Genomic DNA, 25,513 nt, shown 5'->3' with positions numbered 1-25,513 from the left:
CACACACGCACGCATCGGGGCAACTCAGGGTTCAGCATCTTGCCCGATGATACTTCGACATGTAAACTGGAGACACTCTTATAACAACATTTGGTCTTCTTTAATAAATCGCTGTACATTACATGACAAAGGCATACAATTACTTTATGGTGATGTTAATAATGCTGATGTCTTCATATGGCTTGTCAGTCTTCGGGTTGACTTTGGCATTGGAGATCCTCTGGACTGCCTCCATGCCTTTAGTGCACCTCCCAAACACAGTGTGCTTGTTGTCAAGCCAGGGCTGCAGAAAAACAGAAGCACATAAAGAAATTAAAAAAAAAAAAAAAAAAAATCACACATATGTTGATCTTATAAGCACTTGTTGTCCATTGCTGACCGAGGTCATTATCCTTAACTAAATAAAAAGCATTTTAGTTAAATAAAAGGCAAAAAGCAAGACATTTGAAAAACACAACTAAGTTAAACGAGGGTGGTGCAGAGGTTAGCACCGTCAAATCGAGAGGGCTTGGATTCAGCATCTGGGTGGAGCCTTCTTGTATGCTGTTTGCACACTCTCTCCGGGTACTCTGGCTTCATCCCACAGTCCAAAAATATGTATGTCTTACCTAACAGTACTGCCATCCTTGTTTACACCTTGGTTACTCTAACTCTCTTTTCTGTCTTCCTCTAATGTCCATACAACTTCAACCACTGCTTGCATCATCACCAAAACTCCTTCCATTGGATTCCACAGCCGTCCTTCAGCAGCTCCACCGACTTCTGGTAGATTTGATTACAAGATTTTGCTCCTCGCATTTAAGGAGATTCACAACCTCACTCCACAGTACCTCTCTGAGCTGCTGCCATTTGCACTCTCAGGTCTTCTTTCTATTTCAGAGTCCCTCCTTCCCATTTAAATACCATATAGAGCCTTCAACTGTTAAGCAGCTAAGAAAATGCACGGATGGATAGAACTAACCCCAAACTAACCAAATTTAAGTCTTAGTCAGATCAAATCTGTCAACACAACCTGCAAAATGAGGCTTTGGTGCACATTTATCGAGACTTAGGTGGATTTTTTGTTTCTGCATTAAACCAATGCTGAAACTATGTTATAAGTGCAAACCTTCTCAAGCATACACCAGTAACTACTCAATAACCTGCCCTGCTCTTCTGACAACTGTAGCTACATGTGGTTTGGTTCAGCCTGCAATGTCATTGTTTACTCCTATTCATGTCTGGTAAATATTTTCTCCCCATACTTTTAAATTGACTGGAAGAGATTTGCTAACTAGAGTTTTGGCACCAAAACTGCAAAGCAAGACGGGTATAAATGCTGATTACCCATTATGTGTAGTAAGCTCTGCATAGAGTCAACACAGAATCTTTATCCTGAGAAAAAATCCCCCATATAACAACAAAAAGACTCAAACTAACAATTCATAAAAAGTCAATTGAAAACTATATAAAAAACAAACAAACTCAAAATTAAAAAAAGAGAATTACTATAGTTTTGTTTTATCTCAAACTTCACCCCCCATTTAGAATAATTTGCGTATTAAACCGTGAGTCTGGCTCATGTAGTGATGTTGTGGATTTTGAAAACTTTGGTAAATGTGATGCACCAGGTCTGTGTAGGCTTCCGTTACACTCTGAGTGCCTGACAGTATTCGTGTTTACTGTTGCCATGTTACACAGAAACAGAATGAAACCCAACACTCTGCTTGGTCATTTACATGTAACGTTACAAGATTGCTGACACTGATGCTGTTCCAGGAGCGACACCAGACTTTGCTGAATCCTGCATTTTCTGCTGCATTGCAAACAGTGTGTTAATATAAATTAAAAATGACTTCATCTGTAGTTATGGTGAAAGGAAAGTGCACAGGAATTTTTAAGGTTTTACATATCAAGATGTAATAAAACATTATCTAGGTGTTATGAGCACTTCGGTAAATACAACCTTTCAACATTTCAAGCAGGTTGAGGTGTGGACTTTGGGTGGTCCATGGAAACACCTTGATTCTTTTCTTTTTAGTCATTCTGTAGTAGGTTTGCCACTGTGCTTGGGATCATTTGCCTGTTGCACAACCCACTTTCACTTTAGCTGTCAGACAGATGGCTTCACATTTGACTCTAGAATAACTTTGGTTTACACAGAAGTTTCACAGTCAAGTGAATGGCTGAAAGATGCCCAGGTCTAACCATCACCTCACCAATTACATGTTTAGGAGCTGATGTGAGCGGTTTGCGCTGCCATGCCATTTGGTTTCACCAAACCTGACACATTATGACCATAAGTCCTGAGATTTGTTAAATGAATATGAGACAGTGTCATATTTTGTTCTTCGTCTGCGGTTGTTTTGAGCTAATTTACCCAATTACCTAAATTCTTTTTATTATGACCTGTTAAATAAAATCTTAGAGCCAATAAAGGGTGTAATTTATATAATCTTCTTTTTACCATAATTCTAATTATAAGTTTGAAACGGTAATATCACCATCTTACATGTAGCTGTCGTACTTTTTCAGAAAAGTAAATTGACATCTTATTCACACGATGATAAAATACACGTCTGAAAGTGGTTTTAGTTGGGCTACTTACAGTGGGTACCACGGTGATAAAAAACTGTGAGCCATTGGTGCCCGGGCCTCCGTTTGCCATGCTAAGTGTGTATGGGCGGTCGTGTCTCAGCGTGGCGTGGAACTCGTCTTCAAACTCCCCTCCCCAGATGCTCTCTCCTCCCATGCCTGTTCCTGTGGGGTCTCCAGTCTGAATCATGAAGCCCTGTCAACGACAAAGAGAAAAACACTCAGAGCCAGAATCCCACAGTTGATCGCCAAGCTTCATAAAGAAAAAGGACAACGTACCTTGATCACTCTGTGGAATATGTGGCCATTGTAGTATCCATTCCTGCTGTGGACGCAGAAGTTCTCCACAGTTTTGGGGCATCTAAAACCAAAGAGAGGAAAAGTTCTGTTCCTGTCTTCTAAAGTGAAAGGAGGAGCCAAAAGCATTCACACTGAGGACTTACTCCACAGGGAAAAGCTTGATGTGGATGTCTCCCATAGTGGTGTGGATGATGGCACTGTCAGACACTCTCTTGGGGCCCTCGGCCTGCGTGGCGGCCATCACCTCTTCTTTTGAGGGCTTCTCGTTAAAGATGTCTCTGTCGGAATCGGCGCTCTTGGTATCCTCTGGTTCTCTCTTCGAAAACTTCAAAAAGAGACGACAAAAAACTTATAGTAAGATAGGAAAAAATGCAGCGCTGTCACTTTGAAATGAATGCCTTTCTGTCTCACCAAGTAAAAGCGGTTCTTCTTAAAAGCACTACAGAAGATGGTTGGGTCAGGCTCTACGTTCTGTAAGGCAGGGTTGTCAGAAGCTTTCATCTCCACAGTGGGTGCCACTTGCATGGCCTTTGCAACACCTTGGAACAAACTCAGCTGAACCACACGGATGTTCTCCAGCTTCCCAAGGATCCGCACACATCTAGAAAACAAGAAACACAGGGCTCGGGAGTTATATGTCTATATAACTCTGTATGTGACGTTATCACATTTGATTTCATTAGTTTGTATACTACAATTAAAATACTCGTTTACATCTCTTAAACATTATTTTATTACGAAACACAACTGTGATTCAGTCTCCACCTTCATTTGTGAGCATACCTGTTAGTTTCCACATTGATGACCTTGATGCCCAGCATGGTCCCATACAGAACAAAGTGGCCAGTCTCATCAAAGATGATGTTTGCCAGCCGGATACCATCCACCTTCTCTAGTTCTCTCTCCACAGCCATCCGCCTCCCAAACTCCATGTCAGGAAGCTGCTGTCTCATCTGCTGCAGCTCTGTGAACATCTAAGACACATATAGCAGCTGTGATTGGTGTGCAAAATTCATAACGCTAGCAATGATCCAGGCTGAAAGGTGAATGGCAGGTTACCGTTAATGATTCATCAAACACTCGCATTAGTTTTCCTGTTAGGAATCGGAAGATCCTGACTTTCCTATCAGAAGCGATGGTGGCCATCTTCTTCCCATCGGGGGAAAAGGCAAGGCTGGTGGGATAGGTTTTGTGTTTTGCAAATTCATACAAGTCAGTGTCCGTTTTGTATTCCCAATCCACATGTTTGGGGAACTTGAATTCATTTGGAAGGCCTGTCCAGTACTCCAGCATTCCCGCTTTGTCAGCAGACACAATGACTCGAAACTTGGGATTCAGGCGGATTTGGGAAAGCGGTGCGGAGTGCATTTTGTCAAAGACATGGAGGGGGTCGTTGCCTCCCCTGCCATCATAGATGAAGATTTTCCCTGTGGACTTTTCTGAGCAGGCTACTGTGCAGATGGCATCTCCAGGATTATAGATCCACTCAGACTGGCCTGGATGAAAGCTACATATAGACAGATCACAGTAGAGAAACCAATCAAATTAAAGGAGAACTTGCACTCCAAATCTATCAGCAGTAAAAACATTATTGTGTCTGGCCAGAAAATCTTCATTTAGACTCACCCCAACTTCAGCATATTGATCATGTCAAAATTGACCACGTCAAATACTTTCATGGCCTGATCATCACCAACGGAACAGAAAAGGGCCCCTTCCGCACTGACCGCAATGCTTTCTATCACACCTGGGCAAAAAGCAAGAACAGTGTTTATACACATCCTTTTCACTCATTAAAGACATGTTATATTATAAGATACAATGCACTGGGTCTCCATAACTTCCTCTCAGTCCAGTGCCACTAAGAATGTTAAAAAGAAGTTATCACAAATTAAGTTCATACCGAGATGACTTCGAAAGTGTTTGACAAACTCTATCCCCTCGTCCTCCTTCTTCTTCCAAAATTTGACATGGCCATCCTGGCTGGCAGTGAGGATGAAGTCTGACCTGAAACAGCACAATGTTATGGCGTTATTTCAGCTTCAGCCCACTTTTCCCATCCACATCCCATCTACTGATGGAGTTAGACAATCTTTATCTGAAGTAAAGAGAAAATAAAAAATCAGGATTGCGAATATGGATGCATCAAAGTTTTTCTTTGTTTGCCTGATTTGTTTTGGGGGGGTTGTCATTCAATTTATGCCAGGGAAACAGATAATAATACAATAATACACTTTCAGGCTAAAAGTGATAAGACCCAACAGATAAATGTTAGCCATTACTGATAAAATGTCATCTTACAAGCTTACAGGTCAACAGCAAACAACACAGCTTATATCAGCTGATGGAACTTCATTGTTATTACAGATACAGCACTCAGTGGCTTTTCAAACAAACAATGAACAGACACAACCAACTAATAACATGTAATACAGCCTGCAAGGTTCCTCTATAAACAGAAGGCTGCAGGAAATTGGCATGCCTTGTCACTGGAATGATAGAAAATACATCAATAATAATTATTAAAACGGCTGCCCACTCTTAAATGAAAGAATTACTAAATTCTGGTGCTTCGTTTAGATTTCCCAGGTGATGGTATCATACACGTCACCATTTTAGGTTGACTTTCACGTTGGCACAAGCATGAATGCTAACACTGGATCAGCACAAAGAAAATCCTGGAATATGAAGTATGCTGGCAATACTAATAATTGATAGTTTAGGCATTTTAACATTGCATCGCTTTTATTAAGGTGGTTTAATAAGCTGGATGTAAGCGAGTAGTGCTGTAAAGTGGAAACGCTTCCTCACGTATAAAGGAACGTTTCCTTGTAGCTGCTGACTTACTTTGTACAAACTAAGTGTGTGATGACGTCCCTGTGCATATAGCTCCGTTCATACATTGCAGCCGACGGGAGGTTGTCCAGATAGACACGCTCGTACTCGAGTACTGAGAGAAACAAACACACACAGAAGTTAACGGACGGCGTTTGGCGCTTTATTAGCAGTGATTAGAGAGCAGTCGCAAAAAGCTGCCAGTGTGCCGAATGAACAGCCAGAATCCCACCTTTCCTTTTCTTTGCCTTTGTGGCTTCGCTTGGCATGGGTCCAACCCACTCGGCATCTTCTTCGTCCCCATCCCCATCATGATCATCATCTACTTTGCGCTTCAGTTCCACATTCTTTTCAGTAGCCGCCATTGCCGTGATCGCCCGTGTGGTCCTTCCGTAAATACAGTACTTCCGTTCAGCGCCTAAATCTCTGATTTCTTTGTGCAGTTGTTTTTGTTTCAAGTCTAAGTTGCTAAAATTCTACAATTATTAATTATAAACAACATGTTATGTGTCTCACCTTTTCTCAAGAATGCATAATTATTAGGATTAATGAGATTACGCTGTAATTACACGGAACTTGTTGTTTCCAGAGGGGCTGTTGTGATAGCGCACTAGGAGCGATCCAAAAATCTGTTTCTCGGGGTGAAGTACCGAGCTAGTTTTGGATTGTTTTGTCATCAGCACTCTCGGAGTTTGATTCACGTGCGAATAAAAGCTTTTTATATATTTTATGGAAACAGAAAAAAAAACAAATTAAGTGACGTTCTTTGAAAAAAACGGAACAGAAAATCAATAATTAAACCGAAACCCCCTATGTTCTCGGAAGTAAACAATCAACTCATGTATCGCCAATATGGCTGTAAAGAGTGAAATGTGAAATGTATCACATTTAAAGTTACCTACTGTAACAAACTTTACTATCTGTATTTTCGAGGAACCCAAAGTTCAGATCGTGTGAGAATATATTTTTTATTCTGCTAACAAAACACAGAAACGTAGCGGCAGGATGAGCAACATTTACATTCAAGAGCCACCAACAAATGGGAAGGTAAGCGCCCGTTTACAATTTGAACTTCAGTTTTTTCGTGCATAATGTTGCGGATTTGTAGGCACCATTAGCTAGCCACTCCTAACACTGTTTAGCTCTGAATGTATAATTTCGTGGTCTTTTCGCAGGTCCTGTTAAAGACAACAGCAGGTGATATTGACATTGAGTTGTGGTCCAAGGAGGCTCCTAAAGCATGCAGGAACTTCGTGCAGCTGTGCATGGAAGGTAAGAATTCACCAAGGAAGTGCAGAAACCACTGGAGAACAACGTCAAATTCAGTTTGCGCTAAATTAGGCCGAATTATTCCAGGCGTGCCCTTAAAATATATTGGTTTGGTAAAACTAGCCTCTTTAAGCATTAGGCCATGCGCGTGTAAGTGTCATATTTTTATCTTATTTTGAAGATTATTGATGGACTAAATGTGAGTAAATGTTGAGTCTTAGCCATCGTTACTTATATAATTCTTGTAAGCAGAGAAATGGCTGTTATGAGTGTACATAAGACTTTATTTAATCCCAGAAACTATATTCAGCTGAGCACTGTCTTTATTTAAATATCCTTGTTGGCTCAGATTTCTTGAGGGAACTGTTGTTGCCTTATTGTTTATTTAGTATACAGTATGTCTTGATCTTCTAGGTTATTATGATGGTACAGTGTTCCATAGAGTGGTGCCTGATTTCATCGTTCAGGGGGGAGATCCTACTGGGACAGGGGCAGGCGGAGAGTCCATCTATGGCCGACCATTCAAGGTGAGGCTGCTTTTCTTCTCATTTTATTTTTAATTCTGAAGTGGATTTCTAATTCCTATGAGCAGGTGACACTAAAATACGATGTCTTCTAAACTTTCTTTCGCCTTTCAGGATGAGTTTCACTCTAGGTTGCGCTTCAATCGGAGGGGTTTGGTTGCCATGGCAAATGCAGGGCCACATGACAATGGCAGTCAGTTTTTTCTCACCTTGGGACGTGCAGATGAACTCAACAATAAACATACCATATTTGGCAAGGTAAATCTGTAAGAACATGATGACTTATTCTCTATCTGTATTCATGATTGAATGCTGTCTTCAATGAATATATGAATATACCAAGATGAGTGGCGTTTTCCCCAGGCAGGATGTGCTAAGAGTGTGCCTGACCATTTCTATTTTCTGCAATCCCCACTCCAGGTCACTGGAGACACCGTGTATAACATGCTCAGATTAGCAGAAGTTGAGTGTGATGGTGAGGAAAGACCTCTGAATCCTCACAAGATCAAATCTGCTGAGGTATTTTAGTTCATTCTATTTTACCTGCTCAGCAATATGTTTATCTAGCTTCTGTAATTTAAGCTGTTCTTTTTGTCTGTCCTAGGTGTTACATTCTCCATTTGATGACATCATACCTCGTGAAATAAAGAAACTCAAAAAGGAAAAGGATAAAGAAGAGACGAAGAAATCACAGTCAAAAGCCACAAAGTGAGTGCTCGGCCTTCATCTGTCTTTCTGATTGAAACAAGATCAAGACTGTACCCAGGAGCACCTGCATTTTTGTACATAAGGGAATATATTATGCTTATTTCCATATCTATATATAGATATATATTTTCTTGCACTTTACTAGAGTAGCTTTGCATGATTCACAGTGTAAAATATTACTCATTTGTCTTATACTGAGTCTTATACTGGACCTTGGTCTATGGTTCATCATTTATGTAAAAAAGGTTGAACCTTTAAGGTAACCCATTCTATATGCCAATGTTTTTAGTTACCCCCAGTGTTGTTGCTCCTTTAGCTTATCACCTGCCAGAAGACTACAGAGGTCATAGACCACAAAGTTATTCTGAAGTGAAATCAAGTGTTTACAAACAGTGAAAGTGTCCACTGTAGCTGCTGTTTATGCTTCTCATACACCGATCAGGCATAACACTGACAGTGGTCACACTGATTATCTCTTCATCATGGCACATGTTAGTAGGTGAGATATGTTAGGCAGAAAATTAACTTTTTCCCCCCAATTGATGTTAGAAGCAGGAAAAATATGCAGTGGTCAGTGTCATTGGCGGCCTGGCTTATAAGGCTTATTGAGGCGCGAGTGATGGCTGGCCCGTGTTTCAATCCAACAGTTGAGATACTGTAGCTCAAACTGCCAAAAATGTATTGCTGTTTCTGATAGAATCACAATACACTGTACAGTTGTGTATGCATAGGCACAGACCAGTCAGCATGCCCATGCTGACCCCTGTCCACCACAGAAAGCACCAAGCAGTAGTACTGAACTACAGAGCAATGGAAGAAGGTGGCCTGGTCTGATGAATTACGTGGATGTGCATCGTTTACCTGCCTTACACCTACAATCAGGCCTGTTTCATTTTTCAAAAATGGTGTGAGGACAAGAAGCACAACAGTGAGTTTTAAGTGTTGACTTGGCATCCAAATTCTATTTAGAGGATCTGTTGCTAGCATCATGGTGCCAGATACCATAGCACACCTTCAGCAGTCTTGTCGAGTCAGGGACCGACACAATATTAGGCAGGTGGCCATAATGCCTGATTGGTGTATGTGCTGTTATCCCTGATCTTTGGTGTTTTGTGTATATGTTGGTGTTAAAATGTTAGAAAACAATATATTCACACAGATTGCTTAGGTCAGTATGAAACCTCTGCTTTTGGTCTCTTGGCACCTAGGGATTTATTGTACCTGTGCTAACATCATTATTATTATTATTATTATTTGAAACTTTGGCTCTGGTTTATACACTATATGGACAAAAGTGTCTGGCTACTTACACGCTACATCTACAGGAGCTGATCGGCCATTGAAACCCATGCCACGAAGCCAGTAGCACGTCATAATTGTGCTGATGTGAGGCTGAGAACTCTGTAGTTTCTAGGTCAGCAGAGCATTGATGATTACATGCATTGTGCCTCAGCATCTCAGTAACTTTATATGGTCTGCCACGCTGTGATTGAGTTGCTGTGGTTTCTAAAGCCTTCCTCTTTGGAATAATGCCACTTACAATTGATCATGGAATATCTTGGATGGAAGAAATTTCACAAACTAACTTGCTGATCCTAATTCAGGTCTATGCTCCGTGTCATGAAGCTTTTTAGAGCGACCATTCTTTCACAAATGTTGTGAAGGCAGACTGCATGGCTTACATACACCTGAGGCAATGTGACTTAAAACACCTGAATGCAAAGATTGGCAGGTCCAGTATATTTGGCCTCTCTTTGAAGAACCTGAATGATAGCCTGAACTAGAGGTAAAAAGTTTAATAGGTCCTCTTTAAACTCATTACTGTTTGCTACATGTTTAATTTATTTTTAGTGCCAATAATGTTATTGATAAAGATTTATAACAATATGTTATTTCCCTGCAATTACCCATGTTGGTGTGTTTTGTAGGAATTTCAGTCTTTTATCATTTGGAGAGGAAGCTGAAGAAGATGAGGAGATGGTGAACCAAGTCAGCCAGGTACTGGATCATAAAACCATTATATGTGGGCACCTCTGACATTTACTCTTGTGCCACTCACACATCATAACTAGGTGTATATTAGAAATATTAAAAAATTTCAAAAAGTACATAGACATGTAAATAACTGTTGTCTGGGCATTTTTCTTTTCTTTTTTTAAATAGACATTCAAGGGAAAAAGCAAAAGCAGCCATGACCTTTTGAAAGATGATCCCAGACTGAGCTCTGTTCCAGCAGTTGATAAGTAATTCATTAATAGTTATAAAACTATTTTAATTTCCTTTTTAAATTTGAATTATTAAAAAGTCTGAACCTATGTTTGCTCTGCTCACAGGGGTAAGAAGAAAAAAGCATCTGCATCTGGTGATGCAGCTTTGGTAAGTCTTTTAGATTTTCCTCCATTTGCACTCAGAGGCGAAGTATCAGCGTTAAGTGTTTGATGTGTTTCTCCAGTCAGGTGACGAGGCTGACGATGATGTTGAGGACGACATGGACACAGATGAGGAATATGACTCGGAGAAGAAAGAGAAGATCAGAGAGCTCATAAGTAAAAAGCTAAAGAAGGAAAAGGGTGGAGAGAAAGTGGCAGAGCCCATTGAAGAGGAGCAAGAAAAAAAGATGAGCCGCAGGTATGTTTTTTTTCCTTGGTTGTTTGTTTGGTTTTTTGCAACCCTGCTGCAAATAAATTAAACTAAACTACTAGAAAAATTTAAAACGTAGCTACTGCATAATGATCTCTCTGAAATTATGTATTTTGAAAAATTTTACCACTAAAAGCTGTTGTGTATAGTTAAAATTACATGGCTGCTAAAAACAAAAAAAATAGTATTTCATAGTTTTTTCAGCAGCGTCTTATGGTTGTTGTTGAACTTGTAATGTGGTGTGACATCCTGGTGGGGGAGCTATTGGACTATGTAATATATAGATGATGCTAAACCTTACCTATTGCTGATTGTTATTGTAACTTTTATTTTTCTGACAAGGAAAATATTTAGTGAGTCCAAGAGACAAAATGTTACTTTTCAGTGTTCATAGCTGCATATTTTTTTCTTTTTTCAATTAGGTAATTGTTAGTCTGAGATTCCTAAAGACATAGCAGTGCAACACAATGATAAACAACAATTTGAAACCCACAAATTTCATTCAGATGTGATAAATAAAAGCACCAAATTTCAGTTTATGAGAAGCAGGAAATGGTAAACCTTTAGCATCTTTACTAGAAAAATGTCATTGTTTTAGCTCCACCTTGACCTAATCTTAAAATTTCATGACAACAAGAACAAATTCAAGAGAGATGAGAAGGATTTGTATAATATTTTAACAGCTCAGTGGCCTAGACACAGTAGAAACAATCATTAGCTCGTATTAATTAGTGCCTCTCTGCAGCAGCAAATCCTCTTGAACAGTCATGCTACAGTTTCTCTGATGCAGTCGTGGTTGGATTGCTGGAGGACTTTGTTGTACAAATTAATGTATATTTAACAATTTAGATTTGGTGTTACTTGTTCGTGAGCTATTTTAGATTGTCATCCTTTAGTGCCACCCTTACAGCCACTTTGATGCTGCCTTGCTCACCATACTGGAAAGAAGGTTTCCAGACTGAGGCACTTGAGGCATGTAGGGAGGAGTGGTTCATACCTTGGCGTCACTATTTGAAACTTTAGTCATGTTTAATTTGAGCACCCACCATTGTAACTATATATGTCACAGAAGATAAGAAAATGCATAATAGATACCCCTTTTTAAGTCATTAGTAGCAAAACATTTATCTTTAACAGGCATATATTAACTGGATTTATTTAAAATATTCCTCAGATGTATTTAAGCATTCTAATGTGAGAGATTTCTAACCTGAAATAGATGGAGAACCTTAATCTTTATTCGATTTTTAGATAAAAGTGAGCCCAATTAGTTATGAAAAAAAGTAATAGGGCCAACTTGGTTCTTTTTATTCATGTGTAGTGATTTATCCAGTTTCAAGAGCTGGATCCAGAGAATATTTGAAGCTTTGGCTTGAAATGAGTTAAATTACAAATACGTTATCACAATACATTTTTACAGGACCCTGTGTAGTCTTACAAAATAGTTAGTACACCCGATCATAGCTTTAGCAGCATTCACTGGAAATAATTGTTTTGTGTTTGACCCTATCAATCTCTCACATCGCTGTGGAGGAATTTTGGCCCACTCTTCTCAACATTGCTTCAGTTCATTGAGGTTTGCAAACATTCGTTTATGCACGTTTTTCTTAAGATCCAGTCACAGCATTTCAAACAGATTGAGGTCTGGGCTTTGCTGGGCCATTGCAACACCTTGATTCTTTTCTCTTTTTTTTTTTCCCAGCCATTCTGTTGTAGATTTGCAGCTGTGATGGGGATCACTGTCCCATCGCATGACCCAGTTTCAGCAAAGCTTTAGCTGTCGACAGATGGCCTCGCGTTTGACATTAGAGTATGTTAGTATACAGAGGAGTTTATGGTTTACTCAGTGATTGTTAGGTGCCCAAATCCTCTAGCTGCAAAACAAGTATATATCATCAGGCCTCCCCCATCCTGCTTGATAGTTGGTGTAAGGTGTTTGCGCTGATATGCTGTGCTTGTTTTTTGACTAAAATAATCTCCACTTTGACCTTGTCTGTCCGAAGAACATTGCTCCAGAAGTCTTTTTGTTGTTGTTGTTGTCGTTTTGTTTTTTTTAACCACAGTCTATATAAAAGACAAGCACAGTCTCCTCTGTAGTTTATCTTCATGGTAATCTCTTTCTTGATCTTCCAGTGTCAGGAGTGACCATATTTAGACAAGAGCTTCAGTGGGCTGCCCACTAGGAGCTGTTGTGACCTGAGGGTTGTTTTGGCCAGCAGGAGTAGAAAACAGTATTCTTGAATGATGCGCAGCTCTCTTATACTCACCTATAAGCTTTTCCACAGTGTCCATGGGAGCAGGTGTGGACCACAAACAAATAGAGGCAAACGTGCTTTCTCTCTTTCTCAAGAGGGCCCACTATGTCTGCTTGTCTCTTCCTACGCATAATGTTAAATCACCTCTCAACCACCTTTCCTCTCAAAAAGGAGAGGTGGTTGTGGACCAAAAAAATATGATGGAACAAAAAACAATGCAGTTAAATACTTAAAACAATAAGTATCAGTCCTGAACCAGTTGTTATACATTAAATGTCAATAAATCTGTGTGTGAAGTTTTTTGATAGTTTGATTTGATGCGTGAATGCAAAGGTATTCATTTCAGTGTTTGAGCGAATTCAGGATCTTTCTGTGTCTTTAAAGTGTGACTCTTTGTTTGCATTTGTCTTCGAGGGTGGGTCACTCTGACTGGTTAATGCTAAATGTTTGGATTTTTAATCTGGATAACTTTCATTCCACATTAACATAGTGAATACATGTCATGGAGTATGGCTATATCCTGGTAGTGGAATTGTATAATTCCATTTGTTTACAAAAGGCACCATAAATATTTCCAAACGTCCACTTTAGTGGCTTCAGTTTGCAGAGTCCTAACACAAAGCTGACAGCTGTAGGATACAGCTGTGTGTCTGTCAGAACATTTGCAGCCCTAACTAGAAGCATCAATGAAGTTCACACACGAGATATAAAGAAGAATCATCCTCATACAGTTTTTATGAAGCGAGAGAAACTCAAGCTATGGAAAAACTGTTCCTATTTAGGGAATACTCTATGAATTTTTATTGGAAATTTGAAGTTGGGCGATTCACAAGACAGACTAAAAAGAATGGTCTAAATCAAAGTAGCAGAGACTGAAGAATCTTCCTGCTCCTATGCTGTTAGATATAACCTGGAAGCCATACATTTTAGACATCCTGCTTGAAGAACTATGATGGAAGTTTGAAGTTCTTATTAAGAAACCAAGACTAATATCATGCACCCTGATTTCATGAGTAGCAGTGGATGAACTTAAGAAAGTTCCTGCTCACAGCCATTTTGATTCTTTACATTTGCCGTGGAAAACTTTGAGGTCAGAATTCAGAAATTTCAGACCATAAAGTCCTAGTCAATAGTATTTGAAAAGCGCCAAACAAACCACTAGATCCTCCTTTTCCCATGATACAGCTAACTTCACATTTAAACTTTAAGCACAAGCCCAAACTTAGAATACCCAATATTGTATAACTGATAAGTGTTTTTCACTTGTTACGAAACTCTCTTCAGAGCCAAAGAGACATTAAACAACTGATTTCAAAGCCTCCTTGTGACAAGTACACTAAACTTGCAGTGGCTCTTCAAGAAAAATTGTCCACTAGAAGTCCTTATCTCCAGTTCTCCTACTTTTTCCCCAACATGATTTATTTAGTTCTCACCCAATGAAGTGGAGTCTAACCGGTTTTTTTTTTTTTACATTACCTCCAGCTCTGTCAATACACACCCACTTACTTTGATACATTCTCACAAACACATGCACGCACACACACCAAAGCTCGCACGTCTCCGTTGTTTCTCACTGGACCAACATCAGGACTCTGCTCTTTGAAGCAGGAAAATTGGCATTCAACACGAATTGCTTACTTAGCAGTAAACAGCACGTCTGTCCAAGCCAGCCGTATGAGCGCAATGGAGGTGAGAGTGATGGTGTGTGTGATAATATTTGGATGAAAATGACCTGTGGAGAATGGAGAGAGTGATTTAACAGTTATCTCTCCACAATATCCTCTTCACAGGTAGCTCTCAGCACACATAATCAACATACCCCTCTCTCATTAGTGCTAATAGGATAAAGAGTGGGCCCCCAGTCAGATGTGTGTGTGTGTGTGCGTGTGCGTGCGTGCGTGCGTGCGTGCGTGCGTGCGTGCCCTGACTGACAGCCAGCCCAATGCAGGCAGACTGCAGTATATTAAACACAAGCGCAGATTGTTTTGCTACAAGAACTGTAACCCAACACAGTGGTTTGTCTTGGCAGGGAATCAAAGAGCAGGCTGGTAGGTACAGTGTTAGTACAGGACAAAGGGGGCATTGTTGCAGGGTGAGCTTGCTCTCCCACCGTTGCTTTGCTTTGGGCTTTCAGCTACTTTGTCCGCAAGGAAGAACACCAACTGCTATCTAGTCACCTGGGAAAAAGGAGGCAGGATGTTAACAGCAGTCACTAATCTCTATTCTGTCTGATGGCCTTCACTGCTGCATGACTTCTGCTATTTGGTCTTTCATTTAATTCCTTTGTAGTTGCTATGTGTGTGAGTATGTGTGAGAGAGATATACAGGTTTGTAGTGACTTACGGAGTAAATTTTACAAAGCTCCCCCTATTGCTGAGAAAACCATGAAATTAGGAGCGTGCATGAATCCAAAATAGTTTTGACTTGATGTAAAAACTGTCTTAAGTTGCCTTCCAGGAGCCAGATGATATTCCACTGCAATATTCCGTCATTGCAAAATGCTTGGACTTGTTCATATTCAGCATTCAGTTTCCAAATAATAGTTTACCTATAACTTTAAAACTAAGGATACAATTGATCAAAACACATTCATTTCTCTCAGAGTTTGCCTCAACTTGTTGTGTAGTCGATGTTGTGGGTACCTCTCTTTAAGCCTTTACACTTACAGTTTGACACTCCCTTTATGTTACTATTGATCAAGTGCCTTTGCTCTTTCAAGTGGGCCTCTTTGTCTTGAGTGGGAAGGTGGGGGGTGCTTTATAAAAGACACTACGGAATGAAGTCCCAAAAGCAGTGTATGTGGTAGTCGCCACTTTTGTTAAACCCGACGGGGCATGACTGGGGAAGCAAAACGCTTCCATATGGCTGTGGGACACAGGGTGAGCTGCTTCTGCCAGCATGGCCTGGCTCCCTCTGCTGTTTCTGGTAATGGCTTTTTAGTTACAGCAGACTGAAGATAATGACAGAACAGCACATCCTGTTATTTATTTCACTTGTTATCACTTATGTGTATTTGGTGACTTAGTAATACAGATGGAATGACTTTTTTTTTTAAATTCAGTGCGTCTTCCAGATTTTTATTTTCATGTCATCTGTAGAATATTCTAATTAAAATTACATTTTGTAGGGACTTGTGTGTATTTTTAGTGTAGGTGTATACACATGATACATAGAAATGTATTTAGGTGTGAATAAATGTAGGAAAATAAAGGATCCAGTATCTGATTTACAGTGACTTTTCAATATTGATTATGATGTAGATTTTCTTCTTTAGAGTGTAAGAATACTGGATTTTGGGGCCCAATTCCAGCAGCAGTTTTGGGGTAGTAAAAAATGTATTCATCAGCACACTGCTCCTCTGTGATGCAACGCTCCTACGTGTGCTACAGACAATACTAAGTGTGTTTTAAACAAAGAAGTTGAAGCCATTCTGTATGACATTCTGTTTAATGACACTATTTCTGAAGCTACCCAAGCATCTTTTTTGAGTGTTGTACTATATTACAAAAATAAAGTTTTACAGCCAGTATAAGAGTATGCCAATATCAGTATATTATATTGGCTGTAAATTAATGTTTAATGTTCCTTTCAAACATTCCCGGCCCAAAGAAATTTTAACATCTTAAAAGAAAACCAGGAGATATTCTCATCTGAGGACATGGAACCAGTGAATTTGTATATAATATATAATTTCTAGTTATCATAGTGTCAAACTCCTCGAGAGAAAAGAAAAATCTATGTTCCCTCTGGCACTCTGCCACGTGCTCTAATCAAAGCTGTGTGTGTTTTAATCTTGTGAATGTCTTCTTAATTCGTTGAGTTGTTTAGTCTATAAAATGTTACCACAATTTTCCAAAACCTGAGAGTAAATGTTTGTGGGAGAGTCAGTTTACGTTAATATAAAACAGAGGAAAACCAAATCTTCATGTTGGAGAAGGTTTTAGTTGAAAAACGACTATAAAGATTAATCATTTTTCAAACGAGTTGCTGACTCGCTTTCCGTTGATTGACTAACTAATGAATTGACCGGCCCCTGTAGTTCTATTCTTCATCTGTTGGTCTTCTGCCACGTTGGGTCTGTTTCTCTTTCCACATTTCAAACATCTTTTCAGTATTTAAAACACCTTAAGAAAGCATTCCCTTAGCCTTGTGGACAGTTTACCTTAAATGAGACATCAGACACTAATTATCCGACCAAGCTGCAGACAATATGTCACTGTGAATTAATTGGCTGCACTTGTCTCTTGTCATTGGTCATAACCCAGTGCGTTCTCAGGGAAAGGTTGCAGAGATCATGAAAGCATTCAGCGCTGCATTTGTACAGAAACCTGCTTGAGATAATCCAGTTCTTGGCAGCAGAGTTGTGTATGTTTTGGAACTGCCAGGTTTACACATCTCTGGACCACTGTAGCATGTCTGCACCATATGGGGCACTTGCTTGCTGGAAACAGGTCCATACAGCAATGCATATCTAAGATGTGTGAAGTTTTGAGGGTTTTTTTGTTTGTTTGTTTTATATAATTCAAAGTGAATAAAAAGCAAAAGTGAGGCTTGGAGTGAGGCTTGGACTGTAATCAACATCATCATCTGATACTGTGCACATTTATGTCTTATTCTCTCATAAAGGCAAAATATTTAAGTGAAGTAGAAAATGTGAAACTAAGTATAATTCATACAGTTAATACTCTATGACATTAATGAGTTACTTCCAGCATAACTGATTAGATGAAGGCTAAAGCATCGTTTCAGAAATTAGGCAGGTGAAGCACTCTAAAAAGGAACCTTGGTCCACTGCGTTGACCTAGATCACTTTGCAAAGTCCTGCAAATTCCTGCGTTGAGGTTAGATTCTTCAACTCCAGCTCACAGTTCTCCTTGGCTTTTGACCAAGCCATGGAGTGCCCCCCGAGGGGAGTTCACCCAGCCACCTTGTTATTCTAGCACATTCATCCACATCACTTGCTCAGTCATTAGACTGGATTTAATCCAACGTAGCAAAGAGAAGCTGCTGCTGCCACCCTTGTGGTGTACTTACTCTAAACAACTCTGAGGTGTTAAATTTTACTTTTAGACATACTTTTGACCCATCTTAATCACGCTGTGGCCACATTTTAAGTGAAAACTGTTTGATTTCTGTCAGTATTTACATTTCGTGAAAGCCATTTGAAGGCAAGATGAGAATACAAAGAAATCCAAAAAAGGATAGCACAGCGTGCTTGTCTATTTTGGAAAAACTATTGAATTTTTGATGAACCATACAGTCATCACTTTACTATTTTTAAGGTTGTCAAATTCCTGTGTCAGCCTCAGACTCCTGCCAGACACTGGAGTATTAAATGCAAGGTTCGGAATCATGAGTACTTGGTCTACTGCCAATCACTTCATATGCTTTCTTTATGAAAAGTTAATCATCCACAGCTCTCTGGTTTTCACATTTCTTGAATTTTCAGAAGGAGTGACAGTAGCTGGCAGCCCCAAAGTACACTCAGACCGCAGGGGCTAGTAGGGAGTCACAAGAAAGATTGATAATATATCTAGTCCTGCCAGTTTTGGTCTGTTTATCTGGCAACAAATGACAACAGATGAGTGCCTCTCCGATTGGCCTTGTTTTTTAAAATGATTGTTAAATTCGTCTCTCCTGCTGGCAAATAGATTGCCTTATTGAGTAAAGGGATGGGTAGACTTGCAGAAATGGGACAAGAAGGAGCTACCCTGTGCTTTGTCTATCCTTTATTCTCTTCTTCAGTTATTCTTGCCTTGCAATGAATGAAGTGTTGTTAAAGTGTTATTTTCTTTTGGGTTTTTTTCCTTGTTTTTTGCTGAACCTGAGTTATAAATGTCCATCTTAACATTGATAATGCTGGCTGCCTAAAAAAAAATCTATGACTAAAACATGCGTTTACATACATTAGACAAAACATTGTGATTCGGACTGGGCAACAAGTGTAGAAACAGAGTAGTTTGTTGTGTTATGATGTGAGGGTCTTGGGAGGAATTTGCTGAGCCCTGAGGGGAGTCCTAACAGGTGTTGGTGGGGCTTTTCCTGTCCTTTCTGCCCTTTTTTTCTTTATTGGCACCATGGTTATGGGGCTGATTGTTCAGCTGTTGCCTTGGATACATCTCCTGTTTTCCTAATGGCAACATGTCAAGGCAGGCCAAAAATGATCACGTAGTCCAGTGTGTTCTTTACTCAAAAATAGGCTTGCAAAATCCTTCCTATTAATGCCCATTAATGCCAGAGAAGTGTCAGGGATGATGTTCCTATAAAACCCACAAGATTAAAGATTAAAGGCCATTTGGAAATCCCAAATGTATGATCATCAGTACTGCCAAAACTACAGAATCTCCTCACTATTAAATGAATGGGGAGCTTCTGTATAAGGATAATATAATATAGTGTACTGCACAGCCTTTGCCAACAAGTCTTTACTATTAGAATGGTCACCTGAGCTCAGTGAGCTGTGAAAGATGGCTACTGCCACTAGTAAAATAACAACAACAATAATAATAACAAAAACTTGTGAAAAGCAACATGCCTGCAGCCTATGTGACTTTTTGGAGGCAGGTAAATTTGTGTTGACTAGGTGCACTCAAAAAAAAAAGTATTAAATAAATCATAGAAAGGATTTCCACGCGATTAAATTGCTTTATTTTAGCATTATGCAGTTCTATTATTCCAACTTAATGTACTTCAGTTGGACCAACTTATGATGAATCAACTTATTTAGTGCAGTTGAGTCCAACTTAGTTTAACCCATGCAAATTACATTAGTCCAACAAAAGTAGTTGCTGCTAATAGAAAGCCATTTATTAATGCTGAAATCCTTTCCATGATTAAGTTCATTTAAAGGGTTATTTTTTTGAAATGTTAAAAAAAATTAGAGTCTGGATAACATAAAACTTGCCGGTCTATTGCAGGGCTAACACAGAGAACAATTTGCAGTCACATTGACACTTATGGGTAATTTAGAATTACCATTTAACCTAACCCCACTAACTGCATGTCTTTGGACTGTGGGAGGAAGTCAGAGTATCCGGAGAGAACCAATGCAGGCCAGATGGTTGATTTGAACTCAGGACCTTCTTCTTGTGAGGCAACAGTGCTAAGCAGTGCACCACCGAGCTGTCAATGATTATTTACAACAAGTACACAAATAACAAGGAAAGATATAGATAGATATAGATTTTTTTTTATATATATATATATTTTTTTGTCAATATACAATAATGATAGCATACACGTGGTGTGTGTAGGCTTTTCTGCCTCTTAAAACCTCAGTGATTTTCTTTTGGTTTGAAATCTCATGTGATCTTGTGGTATCGTGTCCAGGCAACTAACCACTCCTGCAAGACTGTATCATATCATTTCAACAAGATCTTATATGATTCACCATATAAACATAAAATTCTTTTGATCAAATTTAGTGCCATCAGCATTAATCTCGCTGTAACCGTGGTAACTTGTTAACGGAGATTTGCCGCGTTAATGCAGTTATGGCGTTAACGTCATTTTAGCAAGATTAACGCTGACAGCACTAATTAAATTACAATTTAGACTCTTCTAAATGTAAGAACCACCCAAATTCACTTTTTTGAGTGTTTGGCTAAAGAGGCTAAAACCTCAATCTTCAGCTGGTCAACCCTGTGATGTTTCAGTGTCCACAGCAGTATATATTCCTAGCAGCTAATTTCAATTAAAAGGTCTAATATTTTTTTAACTTGATAAACATTAGCATTCCTAGCACCAGCATCCTTCAATCCTTGCATGCCTTTCCTGAATATGGTTAGACAGTACCAGTGAAATAGTCAATACACGGAACAAAGGTTTTAGTCCCTGGCTACATTCGATACCAATATTATTCCCAAGTATTAGCCATTGTACCCAAATCGTATCAGATGATAGCAGACAAGTTTTGAAATTGTTACCAAGAAGTACAAAAAATTGCTAGAACATTGCATAAATGGGAAGAGCAGGATCAAGCATTTTTTTGAAACTTGATCCGTACTACTAATAAGGCTGTTAAACCCTCGTTTGTTGTGTGTGTGACTTTTTTAAAACATCTTAATGAAAGTGCAATATTAAATTATTGAAGCTCAGCTTGCATTTGCACAATCTTTGTTAAATCTGACAGTTGGTATTAAAAAGGTTTGTTGTTGCCTTCATCACCTTAAAAAAAACAAAATAGTTAACTGGCCACCTACTGCAGTAATTCTGCAGTAACGTGGATGGAGAGTTTTCTGCTATCATTTTAATCAAAGAGTACCACCAGAGAGACAAAAACCCATTCATCATGTGGGAGTGTGAATGGCAGCTGGAGTCTTCAAATTATTACGTTCTTTGCCCACCTATGGGTTTTCACATCTGTGTTGCATTACAATGCTTTATGTAAAATATGTCTTAGAAAAGAGGTTTGTTGTTATTGATTCTTCTGTAGACTGAGCTGAGCAAGCAACATCCTCGCATAGGCAGTGTCTGATTCTGCCAACCAGTTTCTACCCTTGGCAACTTAGTTTGGATTCAGCTGAAGCAATTTTTTTTTCTTGATACTGACCTCAAAATAGAGGACTAACAACTGTATGTCTGACTGATTCCTTATGTGTATCCTCAGAAGAACCAGGAAAGCTAACAAGGAAGAGACATGACATCAAGTCAGACACAGCTGTTAATATTTGCTGAGCCACTTACAGTTAAAATATCACTCAGTTTGATGCCTCAGTACTTTGCCACAGACAATGTCAGAGAATTAAACAAATATAGCACTAGCTACAAACACAAGAATCAAAGTTCCACATAAAAGGAAAGAGAAAGGATATAAATGAATGTCTGTCCAGAAAAGCAGATGTAGGAAACAAAAGCAGCCATTGTTTGGTCTGGAGATGCCTCAGATGTTTCTAGGCCAGGGGCCCAGACTGTGCAGCTTACCTGTGCTTTGTGGCTCTGCAAGTGAATGGGATGAAACAGAGCTGTCAGGCAGTACAAAAATATTATCATTTCTTAACATAACATATCTGCTCTGTAACTGGCAGAAGTCTCAGTCATATGATGGGGAACAATAATCAGCATTGCTGGCCTTGTATGAGCTGGGCTGCAGGCCGCCTGCCAAAAAGGACACCACCTTGGAGTTAAGGAAGTGAGGATGTGCCTTGGCCTGCCTCTGTCATCCAGTTAAAGGTTTTACAAGGGTGGCTAGCCAGGAGAGGAGTGCCTGGGATAGTTATTGCAGTGCCACTTGAGCAGAGGAAGTATAAAGTTTTTTATTACTTCTGCCACTCAGAGCATTGTGTATTTTATGTATCGAAAAACATTCATATTTAACTTCATACAACTTGTGTAGTGCTCTGATTTATATGCAAATTAAATATGTGCATGTTCTTTTGTACAAATATGAACATGATACTGACCTCATTAACAAATTTTGTTGAGGTCAAATTTAGCTTTAGATTGCCAAAAAAAAAAAGTACTGTAAATCAGTTTTAAAAACCAACCCCAGAGATTCATCACTTTCCATTTATATCGCAAAAGGGATGAGTTTATGGTCTGAAACACAGCTTTGGTTCTTCAGCAGCTCAGGTTGAGCGGTTTGGAGACAAAGTTAGAGAGTGAGACATTTAGAACATGTGTCAAGGAGAGAGACTGAATATATTACACACATAGGATGCTGAAGATGGAGCTGCCGGGCAGGAAGAAATGAGAGGGACCTGAAGGAAGTTCATGGATGTAGTGAAGGGCATGCAGCTGGTTGGTGTGACAGAGGAGGATGCAAGTGATAGGGTGAGATGCAAGCAGATCTCTAAAGGAAGCAGTCGAAAAAAGAGGAAGATGATTTTGGCTTTAGACTGACTGGCTTTGACATGGTTCTTGTTAGTTATTACCTGTGACTTGACTTGGAAAGTGTCTAAATCATCCTGGGATTAGATTTTTGAGTTCTTGATCTTCACTTGAGACCAAAGTTCAAATTCCAGACTCGCCTCTCTCCACTTTGGTCTTGACCACAATAAAAAGATGGGTAATACCCACTGTGACATCATCCACTGGTTAGTGAAGTCCTGTTTGAAGTGTCAAGTTGAGTGATTTTGCTGTCACCATTTGGATGTTTTGAAACGCGATCAGATGAGCGAAGAACCGATTTGACTGAGAAATTGGGGGACACTGGTCGTTTGCAGGCTAGCGTCTTGTTTGACTCTAAATGGGAACTATAATTTAAAAAGTGAACATCATGTTGCATTCAGTAAGACTTCAAACAAGCAACTAAGGGCACAAACTCTCGAGGAAAGTGTTTTCTGTTTACTGAACCAACACCAGCTTTTCCATGTGCCTTCTTTATTCTGTGTTTCGTATGTGTGCCCACCATAATGACAAGTAGCAACTTGTTTATAAAGACATTTAATATTCTTGAAACGTAAAAAAAAAATGTATGCCTTGTGTTTGTTTTGCGATGAAGCCAGTGGAGCCAAATGTCTGTTCAAACTATTCTCTTCTTGTTTGTAATGGATGACTTTTTTCTTTGGGCCTGCCGCTCTGGGATTCTTCTCGTCTGTTAACAAGTGTATTCCTTTTATAACAGATGTATACGTTGAGTTTATGATCTCAAAACTGTATTTCTCCATTTACAGTGATGAATTACGGAAAGAGGCGCGACAGTTGAAGAAAGAACTGCAGGCCATAAAGCAAAGAAAAGAAGAAAGTTCAAAACCTGCAAAAGATGAAGTCAAGGAGGGTATGTGTGCAAATGTTTAATCCCCTACATGCACTCTTAAGTGTCCTGGTGTAACCCATTATATTTTACATTTATTGGTGGCAGATGATATAGTGGGTGTATATTATATGTATATAATATATATTTATAGGTTTAGGGTTTTTTTTTAATGATCTTTAAAAGTAGATTTAAGTGTGAAGTAAGTCTCTAGGAGGGTGGTCTGTGCTACATTCTCTGCTAATGGACACTGAGACAGGCAACCCTCTGATTTTGTCAATTAGTTGCAGACGTCTATTTCCCCCCCACCACCTAAACGGCCTGCATTTTTGTGTTGAAGCTTTCTGAAAATTGCATGGGTAAAAATTGTTGAGTGGCCGCCATGGTTGCACATCAAACCCAATGTGTTTGTTAGTTTGCAGCTTTGGCCCAACTAAATTCTGTACAAATCTGCCCCCAAATCTCCTCTGGTCTTCACCACACTCCAGTCTGTCATAATGCCGTCAATCACTGGATTTTTGCTGACGCTGAAACGCATTTTTGAGAATTACAAAAACCACTCAGACACAGAGGTTAGCCTGAGGTTGTGTGTGTTGTTGTGCAACAAAACAAAGTGGTTTACAGGGGGTGTCTGCAGGGAGCAGCCTAAGTGTGGGATTACCACCAGCCAAAATTTACAAAAGTCCACGAAGAGCTCAAACATTGTTTTTGTCTCCACAAACACTGATGGAGTCATGCTTTTAAGTAGAAACACAGACCCTAATGTTTATTTGCTGCCAATTGGCGGCATGATTTTAGATTAAAGAGGACAAGATCCAGTCACTATGTTGTACTCCAATACTATCATTAACTACAATTCTTTTGCTCTCTCTAAATTTGAGTTGTTCTCAATTATATCTCTGTTCTAACACTCAAGAAGACGTAGTCTCTAAAAAAAAAATCCACTTATTGATTCAGGTGTTGAGACGGTAGCAGCCTTGCATTGTTATACCTGATGGCGAGTAGCCTAAGCTCCTCTATTATCTTACAAGGTATTTAAATTCAGCCAGGGGCCTTTGTTTTGTTCTTTTCTGTCAGCTTAGCCAGAGGCAGGGGTTTCTTTTAAAGAGTTCCTCGTTACATTTTTGTGTTGGAAACAAAAGTTAATTCCATTAAATGGAATGGATAGATGTCACGGCCCAATGGCCGCTGCAGGGGAGACGGATGTCTGCTTAAATGCAGTAAATCTTGTAACTCCACTCAGCCACAGACGAGCACTGTGGTGAGGTTTTTGTTTTATCTCATCTCACTGGAGAAGCTGTGCGGCAATAAGGGCTACACACACACACACACACACACACACACAGAAACAATGCCATCCCTTTAAGCTAAAAATTTTCTCCTGATTCTGCTTTGACCACTTTGTTAAGGTCAGCGTCTGGTGCCATTCGCTCACATGTCTCTTTAATTGGTCAGTGCTGACTCAGTGAACACTTGATGCTTGTTTGAATTATTTTGCATCTGTAACAAATCATTGGGGGGGTTGTCATATAATCCACTAGATATGTTCTTGGTAAATTATGTCATCTGAGATATGGCAAAAAAAGTCATGATGGCATCTCCAAATTCCCATTTTCTGCAGCTGACAGTGGAAAGTCCTAGAGATGATCAGTTTACTATCACTTACAAGGCAGTTAAGATTATCAAAGATTATTCTACTGCAAGTAATTGAATAC

At 39.5% G+C, this 25,513-nt stretch overlaps 2 protein-coding genes across 2 annotated transcripts in view; one reads left to right on the top strand and one right to left on the bottom strand.

The window, feature by feature from the left end:
* Positions 1 to 78: 78 nt before the first annotated feature.
* Positions 79 to 6,239, bottom strand: ppwd1 (peptidylprolyl isomerase domain and WD repeat containing 1). Its single transcript, XM_026173127.1, has 11 exons — positions 5,942 to 6,239; positions 5,722 to 5,824; positions 4,778 to 4,881; positions 4,501 to 4,621; positions 3,934 to 4,381; positions 3,658 to 3,848; positions 3,286 to 3,475; positions 3,018 to 3,199; positions 2,854 to 2,935; positions 2,588 to 2,770; positions 79 to 283 (listed from the first exon to the last, which is right to left on the bottom strand). Exons 1-11 carry the CDS (start codon positions 6,072 to 6,074, stop codon positions 140 to 142), a joined length of 1,881 nt encoding a protein of 626 aa, XP_026028912.1. The 5' UTR covers positions 6,075 to 6,239; the 3' UTR covers positions 79 to 139.
* Positions 6,240 to 6,365: 126 nt separating this feature from the next.
* The window catches only part of cwc27 (CWC27 spliceosome associated cyclophilin), a 31,908-nt gene continuing 12,760 nt past the window's right edge, over positions 6,366 to 25,513 (top strand). The window contains exons 1-11 of the mRNA XM_026173128.1: positions 6,366 to 6,756; positions 6,885 to 6,981; positions 7,393 to 7,505; positions 7,617 to 7,760; positions 7,923 to 8,021; positions 8,107 to 8,210; positions 10,139 to 10,208; positions 10,374 to 10,453; positions 10,544 to 10,586; positions 10,663 to 10,838; positions 23,719 to 23,822. Of these exons, the coding sequence (XP_026028913.1) occupies positions 6,715 to 6,756; positions 6,885 to 6,981; positions 7,393 to 7,505; positions 7,617 to 7,760; positions 7,923 to 8,021; positions 8,107 to 8,210; positions 10,139 to 10,208; positions 10,374 to 10,453; positions 10,544 to 10,586; positions 10,663 to 10,838; positions 23,719 to 23,822 (1,072 nt within the window). The 5' untranslated portion in view covers positions 6,366 to 6,714. The remainder of the gene's footprint in view (positions 6,757 to 6,884; positions 6,982 to 7,392; positions 7,506 to 7,616; positions 7,761 to 7,922; positions 8,022 to 8,106; positions 8,211 to 10,138; positions 10,209 to 10,373; positions 10,454 to 10,543; positions 10,587 to 10,662; positions 10,839 to 23,718; positions 23,823 to 25,513) is intronic.

Source organism: Astatotilapia calliptera, chromosome 7 (genome assembly GCF_900246225.1).
Source record: "Astatotilapia calliptera chromosome 7, fAstCal1.2, whole genome shotgun sequence".
Lineage (NCBI taxonomy): Eukaryota > Metazoa > Chordata > Actinopteri > Cichliformes > Cichlidae > Astatotilapia > Astatotilapia calliptera.
Note: the sequence above shows the minus strand (reverse complement) of the source record. Positions and strands in the feature narration are given on the sequence as shown.